The 25,066-nt window shown below is 40.2% G+C and overlaps 1 protein-coding gene across 1 annotated transcript; it reads right to left on the bottom strand.

Moving 5' to 3' along the window:
* Window positions 1–204: 204 nt before the first annotated feature.
* vkorc1l1 (vitamin K epoxide reductase complex, subunit 1-like 1) lies at window positions 205–14,937 on the bottom strand. The gene is made up of 3 exons (XM_022207091.2): window positions 14,673–14,937; window positions 7,573–7,682; window positions 205–5,005 (listed from the first exon to the last, which is right to left on the bottom strand). Exons 1-3 carry the CDS (start codon window positions 14,861–14,863, stop codon window positions 4,779–4,781), a joined length of 528 nt encoding a protein of 175 aa, XP_022062783.1. The 5' UTR covers window positions 14,864–14,937; the 3' UTR covers window positions 205–4,778.
* Window positions 14,938–25,066: the final 10,129 nt, after the last annotated feature.

The raw sequence follows: 25,066 nt of genomic DNA, 5'->3' as shown, positions 1-25,066 counted from the left end.
AACTTGTCTAACATATACTGCTCACATTTTACGTAAAAGTGTCCGACTTCTTTTGAGGTTTTAAAAAAAAAAACAGTCGGCTTATTACTTATTACAAATTACGTAATAATAACATCAATAAATAAGAGTTCATCCCTTTTTAAGTCTAGCTCCTTTTTACTGTTTAATACTACTTAATTTAAAATAACTTAAAGTGACAGAAGGTTTCAGAGGGAATGTTTTAATGGTAGATCATTTCCACATGACAATGACACAATTAAAAATGTTCTCATGTCAACCTTTTCCACAGTTTTCCCTTAAGGTAAGCTGGATTTAAACAGATTATTTCCTCTACGCCCTCCTACCATTCATGTAACACTTTTCCATGTAAGAAAATACAGCATTTTAAAACATATTTGGCAATATAGAAGCAAACCCAGTAAGTTTTCCTCCACAAAGAAATTTAATAAACATTTTATGCTGACACATGGATTCCTAGCCCTCCAACCCCTCAACTTTTTTCTTTTTTTTTTTTTACTAAAATAACCCAGAATGTTAACAGTCTATACAGCTAAAGGACATAATTAATGATGAAAAAAGAACATTACAATCTTATCATTTGCACAGAGTGTAGCTAACAAACTAGACAAAATAAAGACGATGATCAATAGTGGAGTTCAGGAAGGAAAAAAGGAACGGCCATTGATTTGACAGGGCATTTTATTTGGGAATTTCTGAATGGATTTTTGCACTGATACTGGACATCAAATCTTTGGGTTTTTTTATTTTACGAATTTATCAGATTACATGTTAAGGAAGGCAAGCAGAAGTGCCTGTTGCAGTTACCATTCTTCATTTTACAAGGCTATTACTGTTGCTTGTCTTTGGCTCAAGGCCTAGTGATCAAACAGAAGGCACTTTTGTTGGCATTGGTGATGCAACTAACATGGCAGTTATACCTCAGGGCCTAAATGAATATTCATGAGGATGTAGTATTGATCATTTTCACCTTCTTTTTTTGACATTAGATCTTCACACAACACGGTGATCCTTATACCAGCCAAAGATGTCAAACTTTTGACCTAACATCCAAATTCCTTGCCCATTTATTTAAAGTAACTTCACACAACTAGTGTAATAGATTTGCATATGAGTGGAATCGTGAGCATAATGATAGGCTACCTACGGTACGCTTGTCAGTTCTATGTCAGTACTCACAGGACTCATACTTGTTGCCAAAAAATAGCAAGTTACATCAGTTTGACTTCTCTAAAGAAAAATAAAAGACTTGGGCAAGAATCCATAGGAGACTTGTCATAAGTAACAGTGCACAGGCTTTTCCAGAAAAAGGACAAAGACAAAACAGTGTGGTTGGTAATCTCATTACGAGCTGAGATGAAAAAGAACCTGATGTAAGCCGGACAAGACAATACTGTACACGAGGGAGTCGTGAAAGAAGGCCTGCTGAGATGGAATGGAAGCAGGTGAATGATTCTATTGAGGAAAACAGTTTGATGAAGACCGCTACAGGTTCTTGGATGTTTTTGACAGTTTTCCAAAGCAAACCAGTGTTTAAATGCAAGGGTCTTTTTGGCCGCCCCCAAAGAGGTTTTAATAAAAAACGTTATTTTAATTTGCAGTTTTGCTGATTGAGGTTTCATCTGACTTGAGCCTAACAGACATTTTTGCTGAACAAACTGTCAGTAATAACGAGCAAATGCATGGGTGTCTGTCAAGTACGACTGCCTTTACTGTACGTGAATCGATCACGTTTACTATTGGGTATCGTCTCCCCGAGAAGGTAACACCCTGGATGAGTTCTTCTGTTCCAGGCAGCAATTGGCTCCTATTATTGTGTTTACAGCACAGACATCAAGTTACAAAAACTTGAAATGCACATACACTCACAAGTTGCCATTATTAGTCGAACACCCTCAAATCTGTATAAATCTGTCAATCAAGCCAAGTTGCATCTTAGGAAATGAATAAATTCTGATATGTGACTTTAATTTACACAATCAGGCACAAGTTGTGATTTATTGGTGAAGTACTCTAAAGTTATGTTAGAGTGACACTGCAGTCTATATTTAACTAGTAGCTGACATTATTTACTTCAACCCAAAGGGTAAATACTGACACAATGAGCAGTATTTTAGATCTTTACTGTGAAGGATTCACTGATCATCACTATTACACAAGGTATAATTTGGAAAACGGTCAACCGTAAACAGCCTGCACACTGATCAGCCACAGCATTCTAACCACTGACATTGATCATCTTGTTAAAATGCAATGTTCTGTTGGAAACCTTGGCTTCTGAAATTCATGTGGATGTTATTTTGATAAATACCACAAACCTAAACATGGTTGCAGACCAAGTACACCGTGGCAACAGCAGAGGACAGAGCCCCGCCGTACCGTAAAAAATGCTCAGGGAGCATGACAAAGAGCCCAGTGTTGGCCTGGCCTTCAAATTCTCCACAAGCTTGATCCAGAGAGGCCTCACTCTGCACCCAGCACCCAGCACCCAAAGGATCTGCTGCCAACATCCCTGTTCCAGATACCACAGACACCCGTACAGGTCCATGTCCATGACTCTAGAACTCAGAGGTGCTTCGACAGGACGAGGAAACCTACACAATATGAGGCTGGTGGTTGTAACGTTGTGGCTGACTGGTGTCTGGATGACATGTAACAAATGGGTCACAGTGTGAAAGACCAGAAATGATTTTAAAAAACCAGTGATTTCAGAAGTGAAAGTCAGAAGCACATTACTGAAATCACTTTCCTGACAGTGGCTACCATCACGACTTGAACACTTCTCATCCAATGAAACAGCCGTGAAGGAAAATCTACGAAAGGAACACGGAGACTAGCAGTGATAGAAACTATTAACAAGCTGGTTTATCACCACGGATGAATCACTTCATTACAGTTAATACTGTGACAGATCTTTGACAATGTGTGGAAGATTGTCCGATGGCCAACATTACGCTTAAAGCCAGGAGATAGTGTACCATGAGTGTGACAAGTAGGATACTTTAATGGATGAAAAAGAGACTACAGTCCTACTGTCACTTCTTTACAAGCTGCGGATCCTTTTATCCAAACAGTGATCTATCTCAGTCAAACCTCGCTATGTTAGATCAGCCACTCAGTGTAAATAGCAACCTGTTGGAGCAAAAACCCCACCCAGACTCCACATATGGCTTCACACACCGTTTAGTTTTCTTACAGAATCTTAAGCCTTGTTCCATTTGTCGTTTGACAAAGCATTTTGCATGTTTCACGTTTTGTTCGCAACCTGCAAATGAACTGTAACTCAGCTTGGCAAGATCACCGTTACTGTTCAGTTGACATCGAACGTATACAAAAGCCAGATGAACACGAACCGAAACAGCAAGATAAGAGACGCTTCTGCCACCAGGCCGCTCTACCCTTGAGCAGACAATCACAGTGTAGCAGCCTTTTGCTACCTCATGAGACTATTAGGGAGGGAGAAACACTTCACTGGTAATTTAATTTACAAAATTATGATCATAAAATAAAGCCTTGGACCTGTGACAATAAAACAATGAGAAAAAAAAAAAGTGGTGTTAACATGACATTACCCACCCACACCCCAAAAAAGAAAAAAAAAAAAAGATAATTCACCTTAACACTCCTTTAGGCACATAAGTCTTTATGGATCCCACTCGTGTGGTGGTCAGGAATGCTTTTCACACAATAACAAAAAAAATAAAAGCGTGAGGGTGACTTTATGTGAACTTGGTGAAAAGAACCCGCAGTTCTCTTTGAAGGACTTGTGTCTGTGGCTTCGGATGAAACAATAACCACTTAGAAGAAAGAAATCCACACACGTCTGAACTGCATGCCTGACCAGAATTACAGGACTCCAGAAGTCCCGAGAGCATCCACCTAAGCTGTGACCTCCATCATTTTTTGTTCCAGATTTACGCCCGTTTTCTTGTCGGTTGTTTTGAAATTTTTCCTTAAAGGTTGGTGTCAACACTAAAAATCACAATCTAGCCTGGAATATTGCTCAGCAGCTATTTACAGAATTGCAAAAACAAACAATCTGACTGATCTACACACAATATCTCACACTGTCCCGTCTGTGTTTTTTAGTGGTCCTCTTTAAAAAGAAACATACTACAAAGTGTAAACATGGAGAAAAAAAAAACTATCCTGTAGAAATGTTAATCGTTTTGTTGCCCCCTTCTCACCCCTGCTATAAAACCTTATCCGAGAACCGTGAGATAACCTAATGAGTGTTTCTTTCTTCTAATTTTGGGACCCTTTATTCGGCTCCGTGTTTTAGTGCAGATGCGCTGTGCAGTGATAGGAGCTCTCTAACCATTGCCCGTGAACCTCTTCCAATGTCCTGCGTTTTCCTCCGTTCTGCGATCCTTTTTGTTCAAATGAGAGTTGTCCTCCATCGTTGTGTTTTGTGGCCTTCCGTCTCTGCTTGCTTGGGTTGTTGCGTTTCCCTCACACACACCCAACTCCCTTCCTTAAGTGAGTAGAATGTTAAAAAAAAAACACACAAAGAAATCAAAAAGAAAAAAAAATAAAATAAAAATCACCTTTTACTTACAAATCCTTCCGTGTTTGCAATCAACATTGAGATGTCAGGCCCAACATTTAAGTTAAATTTCTTCATTTTTTTTTTTTTTAAACACACAGCAGAATAAACATTGTTTGGAAGCAAGGTCTCCTGGTGGCAAGTCAAATGTTCAGAGGTCACATTTCTCTTTTTTTTCCCCGTTTGTCGCATTTTTCTCGCCGCTCTCGGCAGCTTAGTCCTGCTTGGCCTGGAGCTGCTGCTTCCAGGCCTCGTTCAAGTAAACCAGTCGCTTGTAGTTGAGAATAAAGAGAATGAAGTTCAGCGCATATGTGGTGACACAGATGATGCAGAAGTCCTTCAGGACAAAGTAGAGGATGTAGCCCAGGTAGAGCGAACCCACCACCGACAAGATGGATGTCGTCATGAGAATTAGGGCGGCCATTGCACTGACAGTCATTCCTACGGCAAGAAACACAAACTAAGGCTTAGGCAAGTAAAATAATGAAAGAAAAAAGAAGAAGAAGACACAATTTTGCAACACACAAGCAAGCCGATGAGTGCTCCGTTTTCAGCCTCCCAATCTTCTCTATTTTTATTATCAGCATCCTTGTGATGACTTTCAGCTGAAGCACTGAGCGGACCGTCATACTACTCTGTCACATGAGGCTCAGTCATACTTATAAGGCTCAGTCTCTTCACTGGTTGGTTTGTTTTTCATCAGGTTTATAACGAGGCAGCAGCTAAAGAATATTTTCGCTGTCGACTATCTTCTCAGTCTGACAATTAATTGTTCAGAAAATGGTGACGTTATTCTTTACTCATCCACAACCTGAAGATATTCACTTAACTGTCACAGAGGAGTAAAGAAACCAGTCGGTATATTCAGATTTAACAAGCTAATTATTTTCTACTGTAATAATTCAAACTGACACTTGTTGCTGATAATTTATCAGCTGACAAAAATGAGGTGTGGCAGCTTTGGTTTGTAGTAATCACTCCCAAACAACAAAGGAGGTTTCTGTTGTTGCTACCAAAATTGTTTCTTGCCATTATTCACCAGATAAATGATGATTTCATAAATTATCTCCAACTAGCGACGTACTATATCTATATCTCCAAGAAGTGGACAGATTATTGGCCTGGCTGATTAACAGCTACATTTTTCCAATTATCTGTATTGTTTTTTTTAAAGAACTCCTGATAAAATAAATGCCTGTTGCCTAACTGCCCGTCTCTGTCTGTAGTCACTGTGTGGCCTCGACCAGCACTATCTGACAGGCTATTCCTCGTGGCGTGTCACCGATCAACACGGAAAGAAAACAAAACGCCTTATAACTAAACATATAACATAAAGGAATTTAAAAGAAGTTTTGTGGTGAAGTTTGTGTTTTTCAAAGTGCTGACGCCAAATCTACATTTTTACTCTAATGAATATGAATTCCAAATATCAGTCATTGGTCTCCTTGATCAATAATAATCTGTAACGGTGATGAACACCATCAAGGCCTAACGTCTGAACATGCTTGAATCACATGAACAGGCGACTCTGAAGGCACGAATAAAGTGGAAATGTGAAGTTTCACTGTCAGATGCAGATGGATGTTAATGTTCACTTGATTATACCATTAGTATATTTGAAAGAAATTTCTGATTATTTTCTGGAAGAATAAAAAACAGTCATTGTATTTTTTTTCTTTTAACAGGCTCACCACTAATTTTCCAAAAAACTAACAGTATCTTGACATATATCTACAGCGCCCTCCATAATTATTGACACCCCTGGTTAAGATGTGTTGAAAGCCTTAAAATAAATTCAAGTTTTATTGCAGAAGCATGCTCTCACATGGAAAATTGTAGAAAAATGTATTATAGGAGAAGATTAAGTGCTGTTTTGTTGGCAAAAGGGGGTTGTACAAAGTATTAACATCAGGGGTGCTAATAATTGATTTGATGTAAAAGAATTATTTCTTAATGTGTGATTTTTTCCCCACTGAATAAATGCACTTGAATTAAAGGTTGGATTTTCCTCTTTTTTCCATTGTGGTCCTATATTGTTTAGAAAAAAAAAAGATTTGATGTTTGATGAACACATCTTAACCAGGAGTGCCAATAATTATGGAGGGCGCTGTACATTGCAGTGCATAACAATTCTTTTCATAATGCTTATTTACAGTTGAGAAAAACGCTAATAAAAGTGATTACAGATCTTTTAAGTTCCACAGAATGTGTCCCTACCATAGCATTAATTTCATGTTTTGCAACAACAGTTCCAAGCTGTACACTGGCATAGATCAGAGACTAAAGCCCTGCTTATGCACATTTTGGAGTCGTGCCTGCAAACGAATGTTTGCCGCCGTGAGGATAATCAAGGTTCTGAGACCAACTGGCCTGGCCTTTAGTATGGAAATCTTGACCCGCTGTAGCAGTTTGAGTTAACTGGGATGCTATTGTGTTGGTCAAATGAGTGGTAAATGCTGAGCCTATAAAGACCTCTTGTTCTGTGCCAGCGCCAGGTGGCCAAGCAAGTGTACAGGCCACTCGGCAGGCAAACATGTCAAACCAGCATGACTGAGCCAGCAGCACCGTCCCCATACTGAGGGGAGGAGAACGTTCACGTAACAAAGGTAGGAAAAAAGTTGTTCAAGTTAAAACAAGTCGCACATGAGGGGAAATATTCATGATCACACTGAAAAGTCAATATTAGCCAGCGAAAAACACAAATAGGAGTTAACCCTAAAAGAATGAAGCCACTATCTGTAGAATAGTAAGTATTTGCATTCTTATTAGGTTAATATTCTAGCTCTGCATTGAAATAAATTTTTTATGACTGTCCGACAAATATGAGCTTTCCCTTTAAGTGCATCTCTTAACATAACATCAGTGTCATGTGAGTCAGTCAAATATAGCTGTGACACCACAAGTCAAAGAGTGAGTCAGCACTTGTTGCTCATGCACAGGCTAGGAAAATGTGTGACCTCAATTTGCAATGCTAACAGATTACGCTATAAAAAAAAATGCCACCTTACCTAGTAGGAGCTGAAAGGCATAAAAGACGATCCCATAGACACTGTTGGGTTGGTTCAGTGCACTGTCATTTCCAAAGATTGAGCCCAAGAGTCCAAATCCTCGACCCCACCTAAAACCATAAAAATAGCATCAAAGAAGATAGTTACAACTTTATACAAAGGTGAGTAATATCAGAACTTTATGAGTCACACAAAAGGATGCAGATAAGATTAGAAAGACAGAATACAACAATCAGGCTCCGGTCATATAACTGGAACTATTTCCTGGAGATTATTTCTTGGGTTTGCTTTCAAGAAGGTGACTCACCAGGCGTATGAGAGTTTCTTTTTTAGCAAAACTCTGTTTCAGTATCGAAAAAAATGCAACTCGCACAATAAGATTTCAGTGTTCAGTGAACTAAAGATTACATCTTGCTTAGATCTGACTTTGCTGTCATTGTGCAAGTACACAACCAATGAAATGCAGCCAGCATCGAACCACAAATGCAAAAGAATAGTGGTATTTACAGACAAGTGCAGGGAAAACTTCTACAGCATGTGTGATGTTTTTCAGTAAGTACAGTGGTATTTGATAGTAACAGTGACACTTAGATTGTGACTTAGAATTATTTTTCATTCGAACTGCATCCCCATCAATTCTGATTTGCAATAAATTGGTTCCAGCAATTTTTCAATTAATAAAAAATAATCTCTGCTGACAACTTCTTAAATTTTAATATTTTCTGGTTTCACTTCTCTTCTACGTGAATAATGGATTGAACATCTTTAAATGTCTCTTTCTGACGCCTGTCATTATGAAATGTTTTGAAAGGCTCATCCTGAGGCACATCATGGACAGTATTCCTCTGACCTGGACAACATCCAGTTTGCCTACGGTGGGAAACGATCCACAGATGATGCAGTCTCTACAGCACAGAGCCCTGTCTCACCTGGAGCATCCGAACACATACACCAGGATGCTTTCTGTTGATTTCAGCTCTGCCTTCAGCACAATAATCCATCATAAACTGGTACTCAAACTTCACAACTCCTGACTGTCCACCTCACTGTGTTCATAAATTTGTGATTTTCCCACAAAGAAGCACCAAGTGGCAAGAATCGGGGTCTGGACAGCTCAAGGTTGATAAGCCTCTACAAACCAAATGAACCCAACGCCATCAAAGGGCAAAGCATGATGAAACAATAAAGGGCAGCAGGCCAGCATTGAGATTTTTGTTCTAGAGTTTTAGATTTTAGTTATGTCCTCATACAAAAAAAAACACATCTCATCAAACCAGCAGGACAAAGGAGTCACCAAGGGTCAGTGGATTGTAGCAGAGAGAGCCTCAACCTGACCCCTCCTCCTTACATCACACACTAATCTCTCACCTGGCCTTTAAAAAAAATACTGTGACCTGCCCACACTCTCATTTAAAACACATAATTAAATACTAAATATACACAATGCAGCTGACTACAGCCTGATAAAGATTTGAGAAACCACACAATAAACTGAAGAAACACAAAACAGAGACGAAATTTTGCAAAAATCCAGATACCCTTCCTCTCCTCTGATCCTTCACTCTGCCCAACCAGATGACTAGTAACTACTGGAGGCCTGTAGTCACACCCTCATGTGTGCACTCCAAGAAAACACACCCTGAAGTGGACCAACACCAAATAACAAATATACTTCCTGTATCAGTCTGTGTTGTCAATCTTTACTGTCAATACACGTGTGTTCCTTTTCCACTGTAGTGAGGGGATGCTTCCCAGCTCCCTCACAAGTTCTTTTCACTCTCCTCACACATGACTGCACCCCCATCCACACTTCCATCACCATTGTGAAGTTCAACGATGACACCACTGTGATGGGTTCACGTCGGTCAATGATGATGATGATGAGACTCACTACAGAGAGGAGATCCATCACCTGGTCCACTGGTGTTCAGGCAACAATCTGCTCCTAAACACAGGTCATCATGGACGACCGGAGCACCTGAAGGACACCACACGCTCCACTATTCATTCTTGGAGCGACCTCACCTGGGCCATGAACTCCTCCCAGCTGGTGAGGAAGGTTCAGCAAAGGCTCTTCTTCTGAGGAAGCTCAGGCAGGCTGGACTCTCCTCTCAGCTACTAGTTAACTTTTACAGAAGCACCATTGTAAGCATTCTCTGTCTCTGTGTGGCACACCAGCTGCACCGCACAAGATAGGAAGGACTTGACCTGGGTGGTAAAAACAGCGCAAAGGATTGTGGGAAATCCTCTGTAAGTCCTGGACACTGTATATTCTGGTCGCCTTCAGAAGAGGGCCAGCAGCATTGCCACTGACCCCACCCACCCAGGTCATAAACTGTTTGTCCCCCTGCCTTCAGGACGGAGACTCAGGGCCATTCAGACTCAGACTAACAGACTGAGGAACAGCTTCTTCGCAGAGCTGTGACCTCCATCACACTCATCGTCCAGCCCCTAACCACTGAACTGAACTGTTTGCACTGTAAAACCTTGCACTTCACCGTTGTGGCTGCTAAAAGCAAACACAGATTTAGTTTTTAACTATTTTTCTTAAACTACATGTTTTGTGTTTGTTGGTTTTATGGCTTGTTAGTAGGGCTGGACCCGAATATCCCGAATATCCGAATATTCGTTTGCTACGGCACTATCCGGACATTAATTTTGGTATCCGAATATTTGCCCCCCACCCCCGGACGTCACCTGGCGGAAAGAGTTACTGTCTTCCCTCCACTTTCGGCCCACATCGGCTCATCTCGTCCCGTGATCACATAAACATATGCACATATGTCGATGTGATCCGGGGCGGAACGAATATCCGGATATTCGTCTTTAATAGGGCCCGAATATTCGGAGGCCAGAAACCACTATTCAGGCCAGCCCTACTTGTTAGTTTTCAGTTTTTATGTCATTTTAATATAAGAATATCAAATTAACTTCATTGTACAATGAACTGATAAATGCTTCGTCCACAAAATGTCATAAAACAGTAAAAACTGTACATCGCAATCTTCCAGTCCTCAGTGTCTTCTCTTCTCCTGACCACAATCTGAAGAAGACAATGCAGACCAAGTATGGCAATTTTACTTTAAAAATGTCAAACAATTGATTATAAAAGTAGTTTACAACGAACTGTCCTCAGTCACTTGAGCACCGCAATCATGGTGGGATTGAATTGGAGTTTCTGTGGCACAGTTAGTAGTTGTGTCCACAGCTTAATACCATTCACCACCATTATCTCCAACCTCGGGGAAGAATTCGGTCTCATGTCTGTGTGTGCCTCAGGAAAAAAGAAGTTTTAGCTCTGCTGTAAAGAAGTTTGTCTTCAAAGCAGATTCCAGGCAAATTTCAACATTTCTTTTTGTACCAGCAAAAGAAAATATTTCAGCTTCACTCATTGAGGTAAACAGTAAACATATTATAATGTATCATGTAGTGTGAACACAGTAGTCCTGTTATACAACGCTACATACACACGTGGACAAAATTGTTGGTACCCCTCAGTTAAAGAAGGAAAAACCCACAATTCTCACTGAAATCACTTGAAACTCACAAAAGTAACAATAAATAAAAATTTATTGAAAATTAAATAATCAAAATCAGCCATCACTTTTGAATTGTTGATTAACATAATTATTTAAAAAAACAAACTAATGAAATAGGGCTGGACAAAAATGATGGTACCCATAACTTAATATTTTGTTGCACAACCTTTTGAGGCAATCACTGCAATTAAACGATTTCTGTATTTGTCAATGAGCGTTCTGCAGCTGTCAACAGGTATTTTGGCCCACTCCTCATGAGCAAACAGCTCCAGTTGTCTCAGGTTTGATGGGTGTCTTCTCCAAATGGCATGTTTCAGCTCCTTCCACATATGTTCAATGGGATTCAGATCTGGGCTCATAGAAGGCCACTTTAGAATAGTCCAACGCTTTTCTCTCAGCCATTCTTGGGTGTTTTTGGCTGTGTGTTTTGGATCGTTGTCCTGTTGGAAGACCCATGACCTGCGACTGAGACCAAGCTTTCTGACACTAGGCAGCACATTTCTCTCCAGAATGCCTTGATAGTCTTCAGATTTCATCCTACCTTGCACACTTTCAAGACACCCTGTGCCAGATGCAGCAAAGCAGCCCCAAAACATTACTGAGCCTCCTCCATGTTTCACCGTAGGGACAGTGTTCTTTTCTTCGTATGCTTGGTTTTTGAGTCTATGAACATAGAGTTGATGTGCCTTACCAAAAAGCTCCAGTTTGGTCTCATCTGTCCAAAGGACATTCTCCCAGAAGCTTTGTGGCTTGTCAACATACATTTTTGCAAATTCCAGTCTGGCTTTTTTATGAGTTTTTTTCAGCAGTGGTGTCCTCCTTGGTCGTCTCCCATGAAGTCCACTTTGGCTCAAACAACGACGAATGGTGCCATCTGACACTGATGTACCTTGGCCTTGGAGTTCACCTTTAATTTCTTTGGAGGTTGCTCTGGGCTCTTTGGATACAATTCCAACGATCCGTCTCTTCAATTTGTCATCAATTTTCCTCTTGCGGCCACGTCCAGGGAGGTTGGCTACTGTCCCGTGGGTCTTGAACTTCTGAATAATATGAGCCACTGTTGTCACAGGAACTTCAAGCTGTTTAGAGATGGTCTTATAGCCTTTACCTTTAAGATGTTTGTCTATAATTTTTTTTTCGGATGTCCTGGGACAATTCTCTCCTTCGCTTTCTGTTGTCCATGTTCAGTGTGGTACACACCTTTTCACCAAACAGCAGGGTGACTACTTGTCTCCCTTTAAATAGGCAGACTGACTGATTATGAGTTTGGAAACACCTGTGATGTCAATTAAATGACACACCTGAGTTAATCATGTCACTCTGGTCAAATAGTTTTCAATCTTTTATAGAGGTACCATCATTTTTGTCCAGGCCTGTTTCATTAGTTTGTTTTTTTTAAATAATTATGTTAATCAACAATTCAAAAGTAATGGCTGTTTTTGATTATTTAATTTTCAATAAATTTTTATTTATTGTTACTTTTGTGAGTTTCAAGTGATTTCAGTGAGAATTGTGGGTTTTTCCTTCTTTAACTGAGGGGTACCAACAATTTTGTCCACGTGTGTACGTCTGTGTTACATTTCCTGCACAATATAACAAGTTGAATGTGCAAACTGGTTTGCTCATGCATTCCTTTCGAACGATTTCAAGAGCAGATTAATTAATCAGTAAGCTGCAGATTTCCAGCCTTGAAGGTCTGTAGACAAATTCAAAAAGCCTCAATTCAGAGTGATGTATTTGTACAACAGTTTATCTACTTCTATACACATATAATGCATCACTATTTATAATACACCAGTTATTTTCTTCTGTACTCTTATGTCCACTTTAAAGCTCTACAGCAGCAGCAGCAAGGAGATATAATTCTGCTCCAATACCTCAGACCTTTGTTCTACATCTGCTCATTTCTTACAATAACATGGTTCACTGTTCCTCAGACTAATTATCCAGAATATGCTGTTAAATTAGGGGACAATACATGATTGGAAGTATGTAACCATTGAAAAAATTCTATTTAGAATAGCACATAACTCTTAGCATGCACTATGTTTTAGTCATCTCATTTCCTCCACTGTGGTATTAGAGCTTATTCACCTTGTCTGAGTGCATTTTTCAACATTACAACACGTCATGCTTCAACTATGGCAAGCATTCTAACTAGTACTTTACCTTTAACTGCATTTTAGGAAGTATTGACAAAAAAGGCAAATCAACATTACGTTGAATCACCAAATTTAAGGTATTCACTTTATCGATATCCGCTGATGACATGAGAGACAAGAATGCAGGAAAACAAGTTTGTTTAAAGCTAGTCTCACTCACCGCCAGCCCATTCTGTGAAACATAATGGCAAACTGCAACTATTTTTCATTTATTGGGTGGAAATATAAAATAAATAATGTACTTGCAACTGATTGTTTGGAGCTCCCTTCACATGAGAATGGCGAGACTGTCAGACAGGGAATTCACTCAGTCATCAAACAAATAAGTCAGACGTCAGGCTGCATTCCAGCAGAGCTGAGAGTTTGTTCATTGCCTGCAAAGACTCTCATTCAGTCAGACTCTCAAGGTGGGGTTAGCTTGATTCATTGTTAGTTGCATGCCCACTGTGAAGCTGGTATGGCAGCTACGGTTCATTTATTTTTATAGAAGAACTGTGACCTTAAGAATGTAGTGGGATCTTATTTTGAATGGATGTACCTTTTGAGTAAACCAGCTCCAGCTACTTTCCCCATTAGAAATAAATTACAGTCAGTTTAGCAGAAGCTTTATCTGTAGAATCTAGGCTCCTTATCTAACTGGGAACAACGTGTGATGGGTAACAGGGGCAGGAATAGTGTCCAGTCCTCTCCTCTGACCTCTGGACAGCTCTGTGCACTGTCCCTTTAGGGAGCCACGGTTTAACCCCTTGGGCTGACACCTCGCTGGTGACATTAGCACGACAGCTAATGACAGATGCATGACAGCTAACGTGAGCACGAGCCGGTAGGTTAAACAGTTTCCTTCACTCAAATTCATCAACACTAAGTCAACTAACCACAACAATAGTAGTTTAGTTTAAAGGGACAAACGGCTTAACCCAGCATTCATACATTGACAACAATAAAGCACAAGCTACCGTCCACTCCTGTGCTAAAGTTGGTGTTACAGATGTGTTAGCCTCACAAACACAGAGTACCGCCGGTGGGATAAGTTAACATTAGCAACTGATAATTAAACAACGCTTAAGACAGACTGTTGGTAGCACGCAGGCTAAGAAGTAAGTTAGCTTTAGTGTTGACCCAATAGGCTCGTTAGCTACCGATTAGCAAAGTTAGCTTCATCGAGCTAGTTAGCCAATGATGTACTTATTCCCTGACAAGCTAACAGTTAACTTATCGAGGCAGGTTGTGGAACTAACAAGTATCTCGCCGGCTGCCAGCAGTAGTAGTCTGCGGTTAACTTTAGCAGCCAGACGTTACGGAGCTGACAGTTTAGAGCGCGCAGCCCTTCCCAGACTGCCACAATAGCAGCGGCTTCATTGAGCGCCACTGTCGGCGCTCTTTGCTGAATTCAAATTACCTTGAGCTGAACACTTTTGAACAGCTGATGGAGCTGCTGACATCGCACATAGCCTTATAACTTGGGTCCCGCGCCTTTTCCCTCTCGACGTGAAAAGCATATAGAGACAGCAGTATGCCCAGCAGGCAGACGAGGAGCCTCGCTATTCTCTCCCACCGAGGGGTGGACACTCTCAGGACGGGCGCCGCCATCACTCTCTGGCCTAGCTGGAGACACGCATACACACGCAGCCAGTTCGCCTGTGAGGCAGAGCTGCGACGTGGAAAAGCGTCAGGACGTGTTTCACCGCGAGGGGCGGGCCGCCGAGCCCAGGAACAACACAATCCACACCGAGCACCACTCTCTGTGCGGAAACACCCAACATGAAGTGAACACAGGCGTGGATTTCAGGGGAGACTTCACCTAAATATGAGGAATATGAGCAGCTTTCATCTCCAACACAAAAGTGTGCCATATTTTCTAAATTTTGAGCAGAAATCTTCCAGAAACATATGTGAGCTGTTGAAGTCCACCGGGTTGTAAATGAAAATGAATTTAATTAACAGTGATGTGAACAGGTGCCACATGCACTATTAACCCTCCTGTTTTCCTCATGTATTGGCACCAAAAAATATTGTTTCCGTGAAAAAAATCTAAAAATTCAGCAAAAAAAATTCCCAAATTTCTGAAAATTTGCAAAACCTTCAGGAAGAAAATTCTAATAATTCCTTAAAAGTTTCCCTTAATTTAAAAAAAAAATCCCCCAAATTTGGCAAGAAATTCTTGTTAATATTTTCAAAAAATGAGTAAAAATCTTCCAAAGAATTTTGAAAAAATATTTAAAGTGATTACATACATATCAGTAAAACTTGTAATACTTTCATTTTAAACATTTTTTCCACCAAAAAATGTTGAAAGATTTCCCAAAAATGTAGAAAATGTGGACATCATAATTTTTTACTGTGAATTTTTTTCCCCCCACATTTTTAAACTAAACCAGGTCAGTTTTCACCTGGAGGACAACACTAAAAGAGAAAAGGGTTAAAGAGAGCACTGCCCCAAACAAAAGGCACAAAAAAGGACAGAACATTGTGTCTATATGTGTACTTATCAGAAGCAACATTAAATTTTTTTAAAAAGCTGATACACAGGAAAAATGAATAACTGAGAACCTTACTGGATTATTTTCCTTTATGCGTAGGATTGTCACTTGGTGCCAGAATTTTGTTGTTTTCCTTTGCATAACGAAAGATGCTTCAACTACAAAATGATGCATTAAAGTAAACAACTGGTGCATAAAAATTAACTAGGATGCAGAAAATGAAGTGTTTGATGCTAATATATTTGCAAAGTGGTACCCAAGAACACTCACTTAATGTATCCTAAAGTCTGAGAACCCCACACAAACAATAATGAAACTGGAGTTTATGTCCAATAACCACCATTGTTCTGGCAGAACGTTTTTGCAGAACCATTTCTTTTGAGCTGTTGTTCTCATACAGGTGGATTTAAACAGCACAACTGCCCTGCAATCAATGTCTTTCAAAAATGCACAATATGACCAACTGCCTGTAAAAGGTATTTTTTGTGCAGCACTGATGTTTGTTTTTTTAATACATTTTTTGTTAGGATATTTTTTCAGTCATCTGATTTAGTTATACCACATTCACCTCCAGTCACATCTGCTTTGTGACTGTGAATTCGCATGGAAACACTAAGACACGAACAATAAATGGACTGAACAACAGTCACAATTTAAAATACCTGCACCTGGAGGTTGTGGAAAATTTACTGCAAGGATGAAAAAGTAATTTACATGACCAAATAAATAACTGTTGCATCAATTAAATGTACTTAATTTGAGCAGAGACCAATGATCCAGGGGCCACACCATACAACCAATGGTGAATCCTCACCCATTCAAACACATACAACCAAGTTCTGACCAACCACAAAGTGTTTACACTGATTTGGTTGCAATGTAAAGATTTCTTGCTATTGGAAAGTGTGTAGACTGGATGAAGTCCGCATGGTTTACCCTGTGGATTTCATGTACAGGCTTCTACAGAGAGTAAGGATGAAACCTTCTTTAAAGATTGCTGGTCACAAAGTGTTGAACAATGTAAAACTGACCCACAACCTGCAGCTAAAAGAAAAGTCTGGATGGACATAATGAGACATCTCAACTAGGTGGATGTCCAGAGCAGAATATTTTTTCATATGACTTTTCTCATGTCATTACTCCGCCAAGTATCGCGGCAGAGTTATGTGACGATCGGCGTTGGTCCGTCTGTCTGTGTGCAGCGTTACTGGATTTGGATGAAATTTTCAGGGAAGGTCAGAAATGACACAAGGACCAACTGATTAGATTTTCGCACTGATGCAGCTTATGATCTAAATCCACAGAATTTTTTTTTTTTAAGATTTCTGTATCATTGTGAGATAGCGGAACAGTATTACTGTAACTATGACAAGTGAACGGAGAACTGCGTTCTCTGGGTGCTTTTCTAGTTTCAAATGTAATTATTTTATGAGTTCTGTCACCTATTTACAAAACATGGCTTTATCAATTATTCCAAGTCTTTGAGGAATTATGGACTACATAAAAACTGTATATGGGTCATTCCAGAATTGGAGGACATTGTTATGATTCCTGCTCCTGTCTCTATTCTTCTCCATCCTTCACCCTTCTTTCTCCCTCCTTTTTCCTGTCTGTCATCTGGTCTCTCTCCCTCACTCGTCCCGTGTCTTCTCTCTCTCCTTCTTTTGTACCTCTGGCTCCCTCTACTGCATCTGTTCTCTGTCTTTCTGCCTGTCTCACTCTCACTCACCTGCCTGCACTCCTCTGATTACACATATATGAATCAGCTGCACTGATCAGCATATTTACCTCACCTGTCTTCAATTACAACTCCACGATATAAACCCAGCTCAGTCACTCACTCCCTGCTGGACCATAGACTCTTATATTCTGTGGTATCTTCCAACCACCATGCTTCATGGACACAACTCTGCCCCTGTACTCCTGCTGGTTCCTGTTTGTTTCCCCACCTGGACTTATCTTCTCTGTTTGGATCCCCACTAGTTCCTATTCTGTCTCCAACCTGCTGAAACTCTGTTTTGTGTTCCACCATTTTCCAGATTCCCTGAACCTGCTTACCAGCCCCTTCAGTTTAGTTCCTTCCCATTGTAAGTATCCAGTTTTGTTGGATTGGTTTAGTTTATTTGTTTGTGGTTTACTTAAATTTCCCTGCTGTTAGTTTAGAGTTTTTAAAGGTTTTGGTAGCCTAGCCTATTTTTGAAATTAGGTTTTGTTTGTCAGCTTTCAGCCCATCACCCCTGCCTGTTCCTAGTTCCTCCTTAGTTTGTATCCCTAGGGTTTTGTTCTTCCTAAATGAAGTGCCTTATTTCTGCTAAAAACCAGTTTGTCTGCTTCTGTGCCTGCATCTGGGTTTTCAGACTCCTTCACGTAACAGACATTTTATGTCCCACTCAAATTTCAAATAATCAGTGTATAAAATACTAAAAAAAATGCAATTGTTATATAAATGTACTTGTCCTAAAGCCAAATAATAAACAAATGGGACAAAATAATGTTTAAAAGTTTTTTTGTTTTTTTTTTTTTTTTTAAAATACCAAGTAAGTCTGGCGTTGCCCCTAAAATGCCATCTGATGACTAAATTGAATCTCAAATAAAACAGCTAATATGAAAGTTAAATCTTTTCATTGATGTTGCTTGTAATTGTGCAAACAATTTTTTTTAAACAAAATTTTTTTAATAATTATTATGCATGGAACATGTGTCCCACAACAACCCTGTTGGCATAACCTTTTCACTGGTAGAAGAAGCATCATCAAACTGTTTTCCGGAAGAATGGGTAGAGCAAAGCTATGTCCTCTTCTATTTTTCATATTTTAATAACTTTGTCAGCCTTGATTGAATCTCTCACTCTACCTCATGCAACCCTGCATAATATGAGGATAAGAAAAATTATTTTTAATTTTTCTGTACTCTCTTCCATCAGTAAATTCGCTAAATATCTAGCTTCTACTCCTGAGAAAAAGCTAACATTAGCATGGATTAGGAACCCTGTTACTGTGATTAGAGTATAGTCCGCAAACCACAAATAAAAAATGGCACCCCTGATGTGTAAGCTGAGCCAGACAAGCCTTTCATAGTTTATTCCTATTATTGGTGAGCATGTAGCAGAAGATTTTCAAATGTAAATTTTTCCAAAGATTTTGAAGCCCAAATGTCCTCCAGTTCTGAAATGACCCATTACGCTGTATATGAGGCTCATTTACTTCTACATGACAGTACTGTCAGCATTAGCAAGTAATAACGGTGAATAACCAATAAAATTGTATGTGGTGTGTATTAACTGTGATTTTTGCATTGCTTTCTATAAATGAATACACACAGTGCCTAAAAGAGTCAGTGTGTAATTTAAACCAATATCCACATCCCTACCACATCTTACAAAATAAAAGCCTCATGCCTACTTTACCCAATATAGTGGGGAAAAAGTGGCTAGAAATGAGGAAAATGAATATCACACACAGGCCGTGTGTGTGTGTATACACACGGGGGCGCACAACTGTAAGCAGAGTAGATAAACCATAAACTTAAAGCTGACAGCTCTGGTCACGTGACTGCGTGGATATAAACACGGGGTGACATCATCTGTTTACTCGCTCTGAGCTCCGTCTGAAAACAGACGCTACCTTCTGTGTCCAAATGTCGACAGATATGGAAAGATTCGTCTCTTTCGAGGAGGCTTATTACGACCAGTACGATTATTACAACTTGATGGAATATTCGTGTCACGCCGGAGGCAAAGGCAGATCCAAGAGGGAGATCGAGCTGAACACAAACCGCCATTGCCCCGCGGGACACGAGAGGAAGATCGCGGAGAAATACCACAACAGCGAGATGAAGCGCAGGAGAACCAAGAGCTCGTCGTGTTGATGTCTCTGTTCGATGTTTACAAGGTGCCAGTCTAAGTTTGGAGTCTGCTTTAGTGTCAGCTTTTGTGATTTATTTATTTTTAATAAAAACAGCTCCTGCTTGCATGTTTCCATAGAGAAGCAAATCCTGCAGCCTCAATAGGAAGCTCACACCCAGAAATGTGAAGTGAACAACACCTGCTTTGTGGTTGCAGTCAGAACATTGTGATCTGGGCTTGTACGTTCATGCCTTACCTTAGCTAGGAGGTTAATCTGATGGGAGGGACCAGTGGATCGTGTATTTCTCATCTAACATGTTTTTTATTCCACTTGTTCTGTTTGCATCGCGATAAAAACAAACCAGGCACTATTTTCCACACAGCTGGAATAACTACAGTGGGGTTTTGATAACTTAAACTGGACTAGTCCATATAAGAACATCAATCAGGTTCAAGCTTCTGCAATGCAAGGATTTCCTTTTCACATATTTTAAATTAGACATAATTTGGGGTTGAATCTGTTCTTTTTTTGACATTTTATAGACTAAGTCATACAGGTACTTGATAAACTGCAGATGAATACATAAGATAATATCATGTATATTTGTTGTTTCAGCTGTATCATCATTCAAAATATATAACCATGTTACACAGGTGGATCCCCACTGATGACATGCTTTTAACGATCATTTCATTCCTGTTTCCACACAGATTTTTGGTACCCAAGTTGGATTTCCGATGTTGACCATGGCCAAGGGTCTCTGCCTTTCCTGATCCAGCGAATGGAGGGCAGTGACACCGGGAACATGCCGAGAACTCTGTCACGAGACAGCCTTCCATTCCAAACTCTACCCAGTAATGAGATCTGCTCCTCTCTAGTTACAGTCGTGCAGGAATAGTTTGTGTTGAGCTATATAGGTCAGTGGTGTGAGCTTGATAAATATATATATAGACTGTATCACGTATGTGGTCTGTGGGTGGAGAAGATAATATATTGTATTTTAATTCAATAAAGTGATGATAATTAAAACAGCTTGGGTGTTTTATTTTATTGCTAGTGCTTGTGACGGATAATGAAAACATAGTTTGTGTTTTAGTTGTTCCTGTAAAAGAAGGATTTTTCCCAAAGACTGTGTGTGAAGTTGTCCTTCGCATCTGTGTCAAATGACTCTGAGGGAATGAGGTTCTCTGTTTACTTTCTGTCTGGTGAAGTGCTATGTACACAGAGACACATGGGTAAGTTGCAGGTCTTGCTCAACGACATGACCAACCACCTATTAAGATTAGTTTTGTGCAACGTTGCAGTTTTTTGGTTAAATTTCCTGATTATTTTTAGTGTTATAATAAATTTAATTTGACCACATTAATCTCCAGTCACATCTATGCAAGGCTCTTAGAAGAGTTGAAAGTGAACAGACTGGACAGCAGTGATGATTAAAAAAGTGGGAAGTGAACGGTAATGATGGAAAAGTTGCATAAATAAATAATGAATACATGAAAAGGTTACGGGTACTTCAATATAAGTGCAGAAGCCGAGCAGTTTCCATAAAAACCACAGTTTGGCCACCCCACTCAACCAGTGGTGACGTCTGCTACAAGGCTACAGACGTAGTCATAGAGACAGTTACATCTAGTAATTAGAAAAGCACTCAGAGCGCAGTACTCCACCAAGGCTGCTCAGTTGACGTATTATTTCCAATGGATGAAATGTTTAATAAAAAATGACCTTGTGCTGAGTACAGGCATGTGTTATGCATGTGCATGTTATGTATGGATACCAAATTGCGTGTAAATTACACTCATGAAGGTGTGCTGATCAGTTCATCACTTTTGGCAAGCCTTTGTTTTGCTAGTGTTAAAATAACAGTTCCCTCCATGTTTTTATTTTGAAGGCAAATTTTTAATGTTTCGGGCTTTTATTTTGTAACCATTCCAGCGGCACAGGAAGTGTTGTCTAAGAAGCGGGTATTGACATGGCGAAGACGCTGCCAAATGGTCCGAAAATTCACATAAAGATGACAGAAAACGGTTCCACGCTGTTGCTGTCTAGCAAAGGTTTAAACTTATACGCACCTGGTGGGGACAAGGTGTTACGGTGAAGAAATGAGTGAAGGACAGAAAGGTGAATCTGTGTTCACATAAGGCTGATGGCTGAACTTAACGTGTCTGGCTGGGGTTTGCTACATACCTGACCTAAATATGTAGCGCTTGGCAGAAATTTATGAGAAACACTCTACAATTTAATCATTTCTTCCTTTTATGATTTCCAACTGATAAATCGTCAATTTGTAAGAGGATCGCAATCATGTGATCGTCAGCGGGTAGCAAACACAGTGTTCATGTCATGGTTACAGCTACCATGTGCAGGCTGCTGTATCTGGCAATGGGAAATCTTTAACAAAGCCGTGAATCCACATTATAAGCCGCCTGCATTGATGCCAAAATTTAATCACTTGGTCCTTGTGTCCTTTCTGACCTTCCCTGAAAATTTCATCCAAATCCATTGGTCTGTTTTTCCGTAATGTTTCACACAGACAGATTAATAGATGCACAGATTCACATGTGGACCATCACATAACTCCGCCATTTCCTTGGTGGAGTAATTACTGTTTTTCTGGTAGAACTTTTTTGTAGAACCATTTCTATACAGACACTCCTACACAGATGCATTTTAACAGCATAAAAACCCCTATTCAACCACATACAATCAGATAAATCAGTTTTCCTCTGTAAATAACAAATGTGTTTGTGCTTGTTTTTATCAATTAAGGTGCGTAAGATTAATGATTTAACTATGGATTAGTTAAAGTTCTTGTACAGACTCTTAAAGGCTGTAGAGATGATGAATTGTGGACTTGTAGTATCTGATCTGATGTTTTGTTCATCATATGGAACTTGGGATGTGTGGCTTACCACAATGGAATGTGTGCTCCTGTTGGCGGAAACCTTATAGGGGTTCTTATGTTTAAGATAGTGATGGATGCAGCTCTTTAGGAGCTATAGAGTTGGTTGAAGATGGTCCTTGTTTCCTTATATGGTATGGAACAGAGTGAAGAAGCTCAACTAGTGGGGGTCTTTGAGACCCACAGAACCCAGGGCCCTGTTTGGAGGAGGTATCTTGTACTTTGACTTCCAACAGAAACCAGATGTGGTGACCTCCTACGTCATCAAACCTAAAAAGTGACCAGAGATCCATTGTTCTGTGGGATCTTCGTATTGGCTCTGAAGTCTCCATGGCGCCTGAACAGATCCTGTCTTTTTATAATAAAATCATATAAAAGCATCAGTGTCAACGGATGTGTTCTTTATTATCTGCACATCCTTGATGTATAAGAGAAACTAATACAGACTCAAACAGCTGAACAATCGAACACTGATAGTTCTTAAATGCATCATTATCAGGGCCCCCTCCTTTGCCTCCACCTGTTGAAAATTCCTCTCTATCTTCTTTTTGTATTCCATCTTTGCCACTTTCAGTCTCCTCTTCAACTCATGTTGCACTTCTTTGAGCCGGTCTTTGTCACCATCTCTAAAAGCTTGTTTTTTCTGGTTGAGGATTGACTTTATGTTGCTTGTGATCCATGGTTTGTTATTGGGGAAACGGTGAACAGTCTTTGCAGGTATGACTGTGTCTCTACAGAAGTTGATGTATTCAGTAAAACAATCAGGTTCCAGAAAATATCACACGGACAAAAAAAAAAGTTTCACTTTGCTGTTATGGGAGTATGTAATCTTTGAGGAAATCCAGTTCGCGTTTTTACTCCAGAGAACGGAAGGTTTGTGAAAATCCGGTCCGCATTTTCCGTCCTACACTTCCCAGTCATCGTGCAGTTGTCAGGCTAGTTGTCTCTGAGTATGGGCAAGCAATTGAGAGTGTAAGAGAATTCAAGTTTTTGGGTGTTTATTTTGATGAAAAGTTGACATTGGAAAACATATTGATAATGTTTTGAACAAATGTGAGAAAGTGATGAATGTAATGCATTCTGTCAGGAAGCTCTTGGGGTGCTAGAAGGGGCACTCAATTCATGATTTACAGGGCAATGATAGGGTCAAGACTTGACTATGGTTGTATGTGCTTTGGATCAGCAGCAGAGTCAAATCTAAAACGGTTGGATTTAATTCAGGCAAAGGCCCTCAGAATATGTTGTGGGGCCCTCCGAACTACACCAATCCCAGCTTTGCTTGTTGAAATGGGTGAAACTCCTCTGGCAATTTGGTAAGCTAAACTGGCAATGCAATATATTGTTAAGCTGCAGGCACATCAAGGAGAGCACCCAGCAAAGTCTACTTGATGATGCCTGGGACTGGGGAGTGGGAGAAAAGTCTAAAAATGTTTCATTTTTAATATGTGTAAACGTGTGGAGAAGCTGGAGTTGGAAAAAATAGGGGTGACCCCTCAAGTTCTCTGGCCAGCTATGCCTCCATGGCTCCTACCAACTCCAGAAATAGACTTTAGCATACTGGAAACCATTAAAAAAAAACAGGGAAGTGCTGTAGACTCAGACTTGGTAATGGAAAGACTAAAAAGTAACTGGGGGCATTATCTACAGATTTATATGGATGGGGCCCAAGATCCCAAAACAAGAAATCAGGGTTTGCTATTTCATCCCGGATTTTAAAATTGTTAAGCTCAAGCGACTGGCTGAGGAGGTGTCGGTGTATACAACAGAGTTAGTTGCCATAATATGGGCTCTACAGTGGGTGCAGGAGGTCAAGCTGAGGAGGGTAGTCATATGCTCAGACTCAGCCTCAGTCCGAATGACTTTGAGAGATAACAATCCAGGGGCCCAACCAGACTTGGTGGTTGAGCTCCTCACTCTGTTGTATAGAACTGAGCAGGCCGGAGGCATGGTAGGGTTTCTCTGGGTGCCCGCCCATATTGGGGTAGAGGGTAATGAGATGACAGATATGGCAGCTAAAAGGGCATTAAGGAGGGAGGTGGAATTGACTGTGGTAATCGGGATATCTGAATGTTGCTCCATCATCACAGCTCAGTGGCAGAAGCAGTGGGAGAATGGGGAAAAAGGACGGCATTGCTTCTCAATACAAAATAGTGTAAAGGCAGACCAGTGCTGCCTTGGACATGAGCGAAAACACTCTGTGTTAATGACAAGACTAAGACTTGGGCACTGTGGACTGGCATGGGATTTAGCTAAAATCGGCAAACATAAGGACGGATTATGTGGAGCCTGCAGGAAACAGCAAACTGTAAAACATCTGCTTATGGAGTGCAGCCTGTTTGAGGAACAAAGAACACAGTTATATGCCAAGTTGTCACATGAGGGAATGAAATCAATCGCAATGAAGAGTCTCCTTAATCCCAGAGAGAACCAGGCAAGGACGGTGAATGCAGTCCTTCACTTTATCAACTCCACAGGATTACATCTTTGGAAGCAGGAATGGTCTAAATTCTGCATTCTCACCCTGACCTGCGAGAGGCAGCAATGTGCCGCAAGGCATCCAGTCTGC

Source organism: Acanthochromis polyacanthus, chromosome 17, assembly GCF_021347895.1.
Source record: "Acanthochromis polyacanthus isolate Apoly-LR-REF ecotype Palm Island chromosome 17, KAUST_Apoly_ChrSc, whole genome shotgun sequence".
Classification (NCBI taxonomy): domain Eukaryota; kingdom Metazoa; phylum Chordata; class Actinopteri; family Pomacentridae; genus Acanthochromis; species Acanthochromis polyacanthus.
The sequence above is the reverse complement of the archived record's forward strand: the minus strand, read 5'-3'. Positions and strand labels throughout refer to the sequence as shown.

Coding starts and splice junctions, on each gene's coding strand:
- vkorc1l1 (XM_022207091.2), bottom strand. CDS start 14,863: ATGGCGGCGCCCGTCCTGAGAGTGTCCACCCCTCGGTGGGAGAGAATA. Junction 7,683..14,672: donor TCAAAAGTGTTCAGCTCAAG/GTAATTTGAATT, acceptor TTATGGTTTTAG/GTGGGGTCGAGGATTTGGAC. Junction 5,006..7,572: donor TGCCTTTCAGCTCCTACTAG/GTAAGGTGGCAT, acceptor TTCTTGCCGTAG/GAATGACTGTCAGTGCAATG.